General features: G+C 42.2%; 2 protein-coding genes across 4 annotated transcripts in view; one reads left to right on the forward strand and one right to left on the reverse strand.

Moving 5' to 3' along the window:
• The window catches only part of LOC103513612 (dmX-like protein 1), a 29,559-nt gene extending 21,570 nt beyond the window's left edge, over positions 1-7,989 (forward strand). Inside the window, 8 exon segments of the mRNA XM_026826439.1 lie at positions 1,015-1,109; positions 1,710-1,968; positions 2,550-2,681; positions 3,256-3,523; positions 3,970-4,202; positions 4,686-4,913; positions 5,473-5,636; positions 7,460-7,989. Of these exon segments, the coding sequence (XP_026682240.1) occupies positions 1,015-1,109; positions 1,710-1,968; positions 2,550-2,681; positions 3,256-3,523; positions 3,970-4,202; positions 4,686-4,913; positions 5,473-5,636; positions 7,460-7,657 (1,577 nt within the window). The 3' untranslated portion in view covers positions 7,658-7,989.
• Positions 7,990-8,591: 602 nt separating this feature from the next.
• Positions 8,592-12,323, reverse strand: LOC103513329. 3 transcript variants are annotated; one of them, XM_008478170.3, is made up of 6 exons: positions 12,251-12,323; positions 11,797-11,953; positions 11,173-11,428; positions 10,287-10,482; positions 9,686-9,697; positions 8,592-9,142 (listed from the first exon to the last, which is right to left on the reverse strand). In XM_008478170.3, the coding sequence occupies exons 1-6, from the start codon at positions 12,306-12,308 to the stop codon at positions 8,982-8,984; spliced, it is 840 nt and encodes a 279-aa protein (XP_008476392.1). In that variant the 5' UTR covers positions 12,309-12,323; the 3' UTR covers positions 8,592-8,981. The 3 variants fall into 3 exon arrangements, with proteins under 3 accessions (XP_008476392.1, XP_008476386.1, XP_026682439.1); XM_008478164.3 differs by having other exon boundaries at positions 8,592-9,128; positions 9,672-9,697; XM_026826638.1 differs by lacking the exon at positions 8,592-9,142 and adding an exon at positions 9,150-9,276 and having other exon boundaries at positions 9,489-9,697.
• Between the last annotated feature and the right edge of the window lie 1,164 nt (positions 12,324-13,487).

Here is a 13,487-nt window from a genome sequence, read left to right on the forward strand (position 1 = left end):
CGAACTTTCGAAAGGTATGAATTATATTATCGAAGTTTGGTCAGCTACCGATGGGCGCCAACGTCAGCTCCCATGGCGTAGTGGTCACTGCACTCGCCTTGCACGCGGGAGACCCGGGTTCGATTCCCGGCGGGGTCAAGAAATTTGTATCAAGCAAATGATTGACTCCGTGACTGGATGTTGCGGGGCCCACTCAGCCTCGTGAGGAAAATGAGTAGCTACGACATACAAATGCGCATAGCGACCGGTGCCAGCATGGTAGGTAAACATTGGATGTTAGGCTTATTGAGATATTGGAAAAAATCCTACAACGCTGCAGTGAGCACCAAAGTTGTGACATAATAACACAAAGAAACTGCATTTACATTATCGAAAGTTTGAAAAATCAGGAGTAGACTATAGTTCTTTAAAGGATCACTGAAGTTGAGCAATGTTGAGCGTGGTTAGTATCCGGACGGGTGACCTTATGGGTGATCGCGTGATGCTGGTTTTTCCGGGCGTTATTCAAGCTGGGTGAGGTTGGTGGGAGGAGTCGGGTAGCTAGTCGTCAAATGGAGGGTAATACCCCCGTCACTAAAAACTTTCGCAGTTATACTGTGGCTTTTTTTTCTAGTCCTCAAAACACATAAAAGTAATAATAATAGTGCTTAGTGCTTATACTGCTCGCATAGGACTGAAAAGTCCCTTTACCCCAGCAGTAGGCTACTACTATTATTGTGGTCAAATTCTCAAATTATATTGAGGATAAAATTCCATACCTCGGCTGGGAACCACGCCCTCCTGTTTACCAGGCGAGCGCCTTGACCACTACACCACCGAGGCAGGTATAGAAGTATAACTATAGGTACATACCCTCCTGTTTACCAAGCGAGCGCCTTGACCACTACACCACCGAGGCAGGTAAAAGTAACGTGTTTCAAATCACTCAGCCCTGTAAAAGTGGATCAAAAATTAGTTACAAGATTTGACCCAAAGACAACTCGCGGTAATAAATAATGATCGAATTTGTTCCAGGTTTACTAGCAGTTCCCAGTTTCAGTACACTCCAATCGCTTCGTAAATCCATCATAGATCATGGAAACACATGTCCTCTCACTCAAAAACACCTGGTAAGTCTGTTGTACATTTTACTAATGGGAAAACTAGCCCGAGCTTATGAGAAAATAATCTTTTTTGGAAATCCTGGAATGCGACTCCACGGTTTGAATCTAATATTTTTTTTTTTCCTGGAATCTCTGCATCATTTCAAGACAGGTATGTCTCATAGAGTGACAGGAGGGTGAGGTACTTACATATTTTTCTATCTAGAATAATGCTTGTCGAAGATAGATTAGGTACTAAAAAAAGCACTTAAAAATGGTCAATTTAAGGGTGGGTTTCATCAACCTTTTTAGCCCCAACAGCCTGTTAGTCTAACAACCTTGTAAGCCTATACGAATCAAATGGAAACTAACAGGCTAGCTGTTAGCTTAACAGACCTTCTAAAGGCTGGAAAAAAGATGGTGAAATCCAACAAAACACTTAGATCTCTCTCCGCTCACTCAATTTAACACCACCATCTCCTCCCCAGGTTCAACTAGACTGGGTATCCAAAGAAGACGGCTCGCACATCCTAACAGTCGCCGTCTCTAGCAAGGTGATGCTGTTTACGCCCGTCTCCAGCGAACTCTCTCCGCTCACTCAATTTAACACCACCATCTCCTCCCCAGGTTCAATTAGACTGGGTATCCAAAGAAGACGGCTCGCACATCCTAACAGTCGCCGTCTCTAGCAAGGTGATGCTGTTTACGCCCGTCTCCAGCGATCTGGCCCAGGCCAACATGAAAGCCATGAAAGAATCCCAGAGCACCAACCGTCCTATACTGCGCAAGGCGTCTTCCCTAGCTGCCCCTAGCTTTGTGGACGAGATCAGGTGGGTGTCGATAACTAGTACTGGTGATATGACGAGTACGAGTTATCGTCATGTCTGTAAGTGCAATGGAGCGGTTGCAATTGGGTAAAAATTATTAATATAAGGTCGATTCATACTTAAAAAGTTGTGAAAAGTCCAAATCTGAGGTCAAAACTCCGAAAAAATAACAGTGAAAGGTAGAAAATTCAATTTTTAACTACCGTTCTAATACAAAAAAAAAAAAAACAAGCTGGGCCCGTCCCTCCGGGAATTTTTTAGCCCGTAGTTTATTCGATCATGGTTAAAGAATACCTTTGTACCTAGAGTGGGTATCACTCTAGGCTTGCAGGCCGGAGGTCCCAAGTCCCGGAGGGGTGGAAGTTTTTTTCGGCTCTATGTTTGGAGTTCGGGGTACACTCAGCCTCGTGGGGATAAGCGAGTAGCTAATTTAATCGAGTAGCGACCAGTGGCGGCATTACCAGTGTAACTTGATGATACGAGTAGGTGAAAATAAATAGTCAAGGAGGCACTTTGTATTGCTGTGATATCCACTTCAGTTGTGTAAAAGTTCTCTGCTTTACCACAAAGATTCATGATTTAATTCGGGCTGTGAAGGACAACGAAGCAGCCTTTAGATCTCTTATTTTGTGTGTTGTAGGGGTTCCTGATGGTGAAATGTCGACTGATTCGTTGGATGATTGTGGACTTCGGTTTCTACTAGCTATGAAACACTACACGTATCTACTCCGATGTCTGCCCTTAGCCCAGCGAGCTCAGTTCCAGAAACAAGGTAATACATTACTTAAATCTTCACTGTTTTTGGTAGATTGTCCCAATATCAATAAATAAAAACACATTAGTATACCAAGTTCCAATTTAATCAGACCAGTAAAAGTGGCTCAAAAGTTACTTGCAAGATTTGACCCATACATACTGAGACATGAAGTGAAATAAGCGTGTAAAAAAAAATGTTGTTACTCAAGAGCCATGGTAGGTTAATGTACCAGGATAAAATTCCATACCTTGGCTGGGATTGAACCCACACTCTTCTGATTGCCAGGCGAGCGTCTTGACCATTAGACTAAGACCACGTTTTACGAAGTCGGAGTTGACTTCAACTCTGGATTGAACTGGGCATTAAGTATAGTTTCAATCCTAGATTGATGTCAATTCTGATTTTGTAACCCCACTCTAAGTGGATAGGAACACATGATCTGTTTGTCAAGGATTTAGGTTTAACCTTGACCATCGGATTAATTTATTGAAGAAGTACAAAAGCACAAGGACCTTAATTTAGTATCGAGGTCAAAAAAGTTCTTAAATCGTTTTCTACTGCCTGAACATATTTTCCGATTCCTTTTCAGGCATCGCTACCAACAACCTCGTCTGGGCGTTCCACTCGGAAAGCGAGGAAGAACTGCTCAACCTCATTCCGTCCTACAGCAAGGGCCAGCCCAAGTGGTCCGTACTGAAGGAACTCGGAGTGGGGTGGTGGCTGAGAAACCATACACTTCTGAAGACATGCATAGAGAAGGTGGCCAAGGCGGCGTTCCAGGCAAATGAGGACCCGCTGGACGCTGCCTTGTTCTATATAGCGATGAAGAAGAAGAGCCTGGTCTGGGGCTTGTATAGGTAAGGAGGACTATAAGCCTGTAGACCAGCGTCTAACAGGGGGACTATAAAACCTGGGAGCACACCGGGTAACCCCTAACCAGCCTAGCTAACTGTCAGTAAAAATGAGGCCAAAAAATCTATAACCTCTCGGATCCTAGCGAATATTGCGGCAACGTTCTCGGAGCGTGCGTGCGAACACGTCGACACGTGCGAATTTTAGTGTGTAATGCAACATTCGTGTTGCATGTTGCTAAAGTGTCGACCCGGCATAAGATAGCAAACTTTACTTAGGTATTGTTGGTGTTGAAAATGCCGAAAAACCATGAAACTTTTGTGTTAAAATTGTCCGGGCGGCGCTTCGAACTTTTGGACGTTTGCGGTCTCGTTACATCTGAGTTTCGAAAGAATACTGCGCTTTTTGTGTTCATTGAATTAATCATTGCTTCCTTGTGCCGCAATTTCAGATCAAAACGTGACGAGCGCATGACGGCGTTTTTTGCCAACAATTTTGCGGAGGACCGCTGGCGCAAGGCCGCGCTCAAGAACGCGTTCGCGCTCCTCGGCAAGCAGCGCTTCGAGCACGCCGCGGCATTTTTCCTGCTGGCCGGCGCGCTACGGGACGCTATTGAGGTGATTCTGAACAAACTGGAAGATATCCAGCTGGCCATGGTCATCGCTAGACTGTACGAAGGAGAAGGTAGGTGAAAAAGGGTTGACCTTCGCTCTTAAGGTCCCGGGTTCGAATCCCACCATTGACCAAAATTTGTACTCGTTTTTCACTGACAAATATTTTTTTCTACTGTTTACTTTCTGGTGTTCTCGTGTTGACTCAGCACTCAAATGGAAAGTATTGTGTCTTTTATCGCCCATCTGATGAACATACTACGGGATGCCGGGATGGGCATGCTACGAAGGGCTTGGGGTTCGAGCCTTTGCTATTGTATGATTTTTATTCAAGGCAAAATAAAGTATTTACGAGTGTAAACAAGACCACATTTGCCAGCAAAAAAGTATTGAGAACAATTGATTACAATAAACATTGAAACATTACAGGAGAATTGAAGAATGAATTGGAATACTTTGTCTTCACTTGACTAGGGTATGAAACATTAATAAACATGAAACAATAGTAATGATTTAATGAAACATTAATAAACAATGCCCGTCTTTTCTTGTTTAGCCGGTCTAGATCAGACGCCTCCCAATCTGAAGCGTCTCCTCTACGAGGAAATCCTGGGCTGTGATCAGAACGGCGACAACCAGAACTTGGCGGCCGCACATCCCGACCCGTTCCTGAGGTCGATGACCTTGTGGATCCTGAAGGACTTTGCCGGGAGTCTGAACACCCTGGTGCAGAATAATGTGGGCTCCATGCATCCCATGTACTCGGATGAAGACAAACAGGAAGGTAAATTGGTGCATATGGTGTAAATAGCCACAAAAAGTAATGAAATCCCATTTAAAAACCACTGTGTTGTGAAAATATCGCCAAAAGACTTTGCCGGGTGTCAGCCGTTCCGAGTACGAACCTTAACTGTTTAGGATGAAATCCAGACGCGCCACCCTCCAAGCTAACTAGGTTGGCTCTTTATAAGACCTTGTTTAGACTGCCAGATTAAAGGGACTTTTAAGTCCTATTCTAACAGGATTTCAGATGAAGACAAACAGGAAGGTAAATTCGTGCATATGGTGTAAATAGCCACAAAAAGTAATGAAATCCCATCTAAAAACCACTGTGTTGTGAAAATATCGCCAAAAGACTTTGCCGGGTGTCAGCCGTTCCGAGTACGAACCTTATCTGTTTAGGATGAAATCCAGACGCGCTACCCTCCAAGCTAACTAGGTTGGCTCTTTATAAGACCTTGTTTAGACTGCCAGATTAAAGGGACTTTTAAGTCCTATTCTAACAGGATAAACGAGGTGTATTCTATTCTATTCTATTGAATCCTATTCTATTCTATTTCCAGGTTCTACCAACCCAAACGTGTTTAATTTCTACGTCTACCTACGCACTCATCCGCTGTTAGTTAGGCAACACCTAGCTTCCACTCATATGGACAAGAAACACACTGTTGTGCTGTATGGATTCAGCTATGCTACTAGCACCGACAACAAGGCCTCGGATAGACAGGTGAGAGGTCGTGGGTTCGAATCTCGGACAGCGCATTTTTTTACTTTCTATTACTACAGAATAGCGGAGCTATACTAGTAATGAAAGTATTGCAATCGGTCCAAATTTTCAAAATCGGGAAATGGGTGGAAATATCCGTTTTGGGGTCCCCTGATTCCAAAAAAGTGGTTTTTAGCCCATGGTCTGTACGTTACGTACGTACGTAACGTACGTACGTACGTAACGTACGTACGTACGTAACGTACGTACGTACGTAACGTACGTACGTACGTAACGTACGTACGTACGTAACGTACGTACGTACGTAACGTACGTACGTACGTAACGTACGTACGTACGTAACGTACGTACGTACGTAACGTACGTACGTACGTAACGTACGTACGTACGTAACGTACGTACGTACGTAACGTACGTACGTACGTAACGTACGTACGTACGTAACGTACGTACGTACGTAACGTACGTACGTACGTACGTACGTACTACAGGTTTAAATGGGAAAAAGTAGAAAGTTGTGAACAAAATATCTCAAGAACGGTTTGTCGTAAAGCGATGAAATTTGGTATGCTATCCCGGTATGGTCCAAGAACGCGACTGTAACAATTTGGTAAAAATCGGACAGTCACCCATCCAGATATTAACCAAAGTAATTGTTACTAAACCCTCATTTCGTGGAAAATGTTGAAAAGGTTGTGAACAAAATATCTCAAGAACGGTTTGTAGTAGAGAAATGAAATTTGGTATGCTATCCCGATATGGTCCAAGGACGCGACTGTAACAATTTGGCAAAAATCGGATAATCACCCATCCAGATATTAACCAAACTAATTGTTGCTTAACCCTCATTTCGTGGAAAAATATCTCAAGAACGGTTTGTCGTAGAGAAAAGAAATTTGGTATGCTATCCCGGTATGGTCCAAGAACGCGACTGTAACAATTTGGTAAAAATCGGACAGTCACCCATCCAGATATCAACCAAAGTCAATGTTGCTTCGAACTTCGAAAAAACTCCCCTGTGTCAACAAATTTCTCTTTTATTTGTGAACCATTAACAAGTAAGCATGTGAATAGTTGATCCCATGTGATTTTTCACGCCGAATCGAATGGTGAAACTTTTAGAACTGTCCGACTTACAGTTGAGAAGTTGCGGGTTCGAATACCTACGTATTCTGCTAATGTAATAGAAAGTCGTGTGATGTTCACACCAGATTTTTTTTTTACTTGTAATGGAAATTTGGGGGACAGCCCTTTTGTTCATGCCTATTATTTTATATGTACCTATTTGTCTATTTGGTCTTGAGCCACAGACACGATTAGCCCCTTGGTAACGCACTTGCTCGACATGTAGAAGGTCCCGGGTTCGATCCCTACCATCAACAAAAATTTGCACTCGTATTTCGATTGTAAATATTTCTACGGGTTACTTTCTGGTGTTCTCGTGTTGATCCATCAGCTAAATGGGAAGTATTGTGTCTTTTCGTCCATCTAATGAGAGACATACTACGGGATGGGCATGCTACGACACAGACCACACGATTCTAATGTAGCAGTTGTGTTTCATCGCTACGAAATAAAAACGGTGGTGAAACAGTCATCTTTTTAAATTAAAAATAAATGGCGATTATTGGTTAGGTTTATATTAGACATTCTATTTTTACTTTTTTGTCCTTGACTTCCTAATTTCCTTGATAAAGCCTACAAAGCAGGCGAAACTTGAGTCGGATTTGAAACAATGAAGTATCTAAAAACATATAACGGTAAGGAATGAAGGTGAATTGAAATAAAATAAAATGGTAATTGGAGTTTATTTCTCTCCATAGCTCCTGGTCGAGGACTCCATCACCCCCCTGGAACGTCAACTCTACTTCACCACGGCGCACGCTCACTTCAAGGCGGGCTGTCCTGCTCTGGCCCTGGAGGTCCTGTCCAAACTACCAAGCAAAGTACTCGATCCGGATACCGGTAAGTCACCCAACACTTTGCTTTTGCTTATAAGTCACCCACTCCTTTGCTTATAAGTCATCTACTCCTTTGCTTTTGCTTCACCTGATGACACCGGTAAGTCACCCAATACTTTGCTTTTGCTTATAACTCACCCACTCCTTTGCTTGTGCTTAATACATCATTTTATGAACAAAAAATTCTCGTTCTCAAGTCAGACTGAAACGATTTGGCCAATCAGATGTTTGAAATTTATGCTTCAGTGCAGCTTGAGAGACACTTTTATTTTGTTCATAAATATGATGATAAGTACCCACTACTCACTACTTTGCTTTTGCTTATAAGTCTACTCCTTTGCTTTCCTTTTGCTTGTGCTTAGCACACTATTTTATGAACAAAAATTCACTGTCAGACCTTACCATAAGCTTACAATGTCTTCGTATTAATTCTAGGCGTTAATACGTAGATATTGTAAGGTCATACTAATTCCTTTTGCTTGTGCTTATCACACTAGGTATTTTATGAACATTTTTTTTTTTTTTTTCGAGGCTTTATTTAATGTGGTAGGATTCTCCAAAAGGAGCTCTTCCACCCAACGACAGGTCTTCCACCCAACCACAAAATTCACTGTCAGACCTTACCATAAGCTTACAATGTCTTCGTATTAATTCTAGGCGTTAATACGTAGATATTGTAAGGTCATACTAAGCGTCTTGCATACTGCCTGCTATAAATTTATGTCTCTTTTATTTGTATTCAACCAGAAGCTACCGAATTTTAATGAGTTTAATTTGACAGGAGTGGTGAGTTTTGTGTTATAATATTATGGTATAATAAAATCGTCCATAGCTGGAAATAAAAGTGAAATAAAATGAAATTAATGATGGAACGATTATGGATTGATTGATTGATTGATGATAATAATCCTTTGGTAAAGTAATGAATAAACAGGAAATAGGTGACGGAAAAGAGGCCAAATTATGAAAAGAAATAAAGTACAACTTGCCAGAATCTTCGTGTAAACAAGAAAATCAATGTCAAAAATAGATATCTATGTATTTACAGGAAAACAGGAATACAAACTATAACAACTCGTAACATCATCTGTGCGAAATTTGAATAAGGTCATTAATTTTTACAATGTACATGGTACTTACCAGGAATGTGGGAAATTAATATGGAGAAAATTACAGAAATTTCAAAGCAGAAAATACAGTGGGTTTTTAGACTAGGAAATACAGTGCAATAGTCCTAAACTAAAATGGACGCAGCACACAAGGGATCAGGAAGAGACCGCCTTAGGTTAGGGATATGTAGATGGGGGATAGAGGCGAAAGCCAGCGGATGTCCATTGAAACAGTCCACACTACCTCTACAACATCGATTCACGGTCGCATCGCCTCAATCCAAATCCAGCTTCTTGAACGACCAGGACATTTCCCCGATTTTGTTCCCATTCCCGGCCGGTCTCAGTGATTCTTTCACCCGCTGCAACTTCTCTTCCGCCTGGAAGAACTCCCTATTGTCCAGCATGGTCTGGTAGGTTTCCTTCGTCAGTTCTGTTAAAGTCCCGGTCGCGTCATTCTAATCCAAATCCAGCTTCTTGAACGACCCTGTCATTTCCCCGATTTTGTTCCCATTCCCGGCCGGTCTCAGTGATTCTTTCACCCGCTGCAACTTTTATTTGTCACTGTACCCCTTGTAGTATGTAGATGGGGGATAGAGGCGAAAGCCAGCGGATGTCCATTGAAACAGTCCACACTACCTCTACAACATCGATTCACGGTCGCATCGCCTCAATCCAAATCCAGCTTCTTGAACGACCAGGACATTTCCCCGATTTTGTTCCCATTCCCGGCCGGTCTCAGTGATTCTTTCACCCGCTGCAACTTTTATTTGTCACTGTACCCCTTGTAGTTTCTGTAAAATCCCGGTCGCATCGCCTCAATCCAAATCCAGCTTCTTGAACGACCCTGACATTTCCCCGATTTTGTTCCCATTCCCGGCCGGTCTCAGCGATTCTTTCACCCGCTGCAGCTTTTCCTCTGCCTGGAAGAACTCCCTATTGTCCAGCATGGTCTGGTAGGTTTCCTTCGTCAGCTCGGCAATGCTTTGACCTGGAATTGTAGGAGGAATAAATGGGAAATGTTTTATTTGACATCCATTTTATCATAGGTACATAAGTTACTTTGACCTGTAATTGTAATAGGTGGGGCAATGTTTTATTTGACATCAATTTTATCCTAGGTACCTACATACGTGGGTTACATAGCAGTAGGAGGAATATTATCGATAATTGAATAGGTAGGTATGTATAAATAGAGAGTTTAGGTATAGGGGGTAAAAGGAGAAGGGGTGAACCGAAAATGAGGTGGAGAGATAAAGTGGAGGAGGACCTTAGAGAGAAGGGATGGAGAAAAGAGGAAGCATTGGATAGACGGAAATGGAGGAGTAGAATACAAGATGGAAACGCCGACCCCAAATAGAATTGGGAAAAGGTGGAGTAAAAGAAGAAGACGAAGAAATAGTTCAGTAGGTATATCAACCTGCCTATAAACATAGGGTATTAATATGACAATGAAAATTTTTCTAAATGGTTGGATACGCTTATATGTTTTGATATTTTTTTTAAGGCTTTATGGCAGGATTCTCACACAGTGAGCTCTTCCACCCAACCAATGGAATGATATTGGAATAGTAACCTACCTTCCCCGCCCAAATCGCTCGGGACGACCTCTCGCGGAATATAGTCGAAGAGCTTGTCGTGTTTTTCTTTCGGCAGGATGTGGATTCGGTTGTAGATTTCGGCCGGAATGAACGGCCGTACTAGCATGACTAATTTTTCGGCCACCGAGTTGGCGTTGACCACGATGATCTCACTGACGAGCACCGATGCGCCGTGCTGAAAAAAACAAAGGATTTGACTTGAAAAAACAAAGGATTTGACTTGGAAAACAAAGGATTTGGCTTGAAATGAAAAGGATTTGACTTGAAAAACAAAGGATTTGGCTTGAAATGAAAAGGATTTGACTTGGAAAAACAAAGGATTTGGCTTGAAAAAAAAAACAAAGGATCAAAGGATTTGACTTGAAAAAACAAAAGATTTGACTTGAAAAAACAAAGGATTTGGCTTGAAATGAAAAGGATTAGACTTGAAAAACAAAGGATTTGGCTTGAAATGAAAAGGATTTGACTTGGAAAAACAAAGGATTTGGCTTGAAAAAAAAAACAAAGGATTTGAGACTCAAGATTTGATTTGGCTGAGGTTTTGCGGCAGAGATCCTTCAGGGTTGTCAACAAAAAAGAAAAGATTCTGACATTGAAAAAGCATTTGATTATGGGGAATTAAAGTTTTCGCTGAAACGACCAAGTTCACGGTATCTACTTGTGGTCTGTTGGGTGCGTTGTCTTACCGTGAAATACTGGCAATTTGATTTGGATGAGGTTTTGCGGCAGAGATCCTTCAGGGTTGTCAACAAAAAAGAAAAGATTCTGACATTGAAAAAGCATTTGATTACGGGGAATTAAAGTTTTCGCTGAAACGACCAAGTTCACGGTATCTACTTGTGGTCTGTTGGGTGCGTTGTCTTACCGTGAAATACTGGCTGCTCTGCTTCAAAAAAGATAGGGACAAGGTGCTCAAATGACTGACACCAAACCCGGTGGCGTCCATAACTACGGTGGTGCCGGCAGCGTGGCTACCCCGCAGAAAGTTGTTAATGTCTTCAAACATGTAGATGAGTTTAACCACGGTCGGCCCATGGTAAAGTCCTGTGTCCGGCATTTTGAGGGAGGTAAAGTTGACGCGACGTCCCGAGTAGTCTAGACCTTTGAGAGCCGTTATGTGACTGGAATGGGAAAGAACGATAGAAAGGGTTAAGCTTGATGCACACTTATTTCTTGGTGATCTTTTGGAGTATTTGGAGTGATCCATCATAAGAATAATAATAGACTCTTGACTGGATAGCAACCACTAGGCGAGGTTAACGCCAGAGGCATTCTCTACCACCTAACTCTTACCTTACCAAATGGCACTACAGCCCGATGTTAGCCTTGGCTTGGCCTCCTCCACACTGGACCTCCACCTAACCCTTAGAGCTCCATTATTATAATGGTCAAATTTTCAAATAATTGAGGATAAAATTCCATGACCTCCATTATTACAGTCGCATGTATCAAACTTTTTTTTTTAATGAAAATCAGTGGCGGAACTTACACAGTGTCCATGGCGTCCTGAAGGGGTCGCGATAGTAGATCTCGTCCACTGAACAGATCTGTGTAGAGAGTTTTCATGGTGAAGTGAACGTCAATTAGTTTCTTGGCTCTCTCAATGCTGTTGCCGCAAATCACGAGGAATATCACCATTTGATTATCTGTGAGAATAGAAACAGGGATAGAGGTTGAAATAATCGGACTTCTTCTTCGCCTTTTCCCGTGTACAGACGGGGTCGGCGTTTTTCGTCAGCCTCTCAATCAGTCCTAACTAGGGTGATTGCTTTTGGGCTGACATTTGGTTTTAGTTATAAAATTTTACGAGTGGATGCCCTTCGCACTCAACCTTTGCTAATTCTTAAGCAAGGGAAATTTCAGGCTGGTCTACTCCCTGTTTAAGGTCCCCCAGCCAGACCATCTCTCCTTCTTATTTTTCCTGCCCTCTCTTAGTGTCTCACCTAAAATGGGTGGAAGGTGAGGCTGTTTCCGCGCCCAATCCTGAAGACTCTGAATCATCTGTCGGTCCAGGGTTGAGATCACGAGACTCATAGTTCTCTGAATACCGGTATATTAGTACCACATGTCTGTAGTTGGAAGTAATACTATTAGGAAATTGACTATAATCTCTACAATTGAGTCAGTGGTGTGGTTTGCATAGGGAAGCGGTGCTTCACAGCGGTATGGAAACCACCAGCAGATCGGTCTTCTTCTTTTCCTTCGCCTTTTCCCGTGTACAGACGGGGTCGGCCTTTTTCGTCAGCCTCTCAATCAGCCCTAATTAGGGTGATTGCTTTGGTCTGACATTTGATTTTGGCTACAAATTTTACGAGTGGATGCCCTTCGCACTCAACCTTGGCTATTTCTTTAGCAAGGGAAATTCAGGCTGGTACCTACTTCCTGTTTAAAGTCTCCCAGTCAGACTAAGCTGGCCGAGTCCCTGTTTAAAGTCCCCCAGCCAGACAATACGGCATTCTGTTTAATATGGGTTTATAGCTTCCCCTTTTGAAAACCTCACGACACACCACTGCAAACGAGTCATAATAGAAATTACAAAATTATACATATGACTCTTTGACCCTGAAAGTCCACATGGTTTTCAAACGATGCGAGTTTCAAGTTTTGCATCACGCCATGCCATGAGGCGAATACTACAAACTACTTAAATACTACATGAGTAGTTCATGTTAGTGATGAAATAAACAGGTGGCAAGTCCTAGAGAACACTACAGATGATGCTTTAATACTACAGATTAGTACAGATGACACATGATGCGTTATGCACTTATGCCAGTTATTCTTTGTGATATATTATATCTACCTGTTGCTTTGTGACATGTTGTCTTATAGTACAAAGACACGTCAACCTACCGTAATCGGTAGATTACGAATGAAGTACCTATGAATTCTATGATAAAGTTTTTAAATAAAGCACAGCACAGAGGTCGAGTGTATTGGAATACATCACAGGCACACTCCATTTGTCAAGGGTCTAGGGTTTCCTTGGGATCAATTTAATTCAAAGAAACTATTTACTGATGAAAATTTTTAATGAAACAATAAGTCGAACTTAGTGTTTCAACTAAACTTGAAAGTGGATCTGGAGTTAGGTAGTTCGAGTCCAAGTTAAGTATTGCTACTAATCAGTTTTCGGCCGGTTGACTATGTTTGGAGACACACCTTTACTTTTCACTTCCC

Source organism: Diaphorina citri, unplaced genomic scaffold (assembly GCF_000475195.1).
Source record: "Diaphorina citri unplaced genomic scaffold, Diaci psyllid genome assembly version 1.1 scaffold40, whole genome shotgun sequence".
Lineage (NCBI taxonomy): Eukaryota > Metazoa > Arthropoda > Insecta > Hemiptera > Psyllidae > Diaphorina > Diaphorina citri.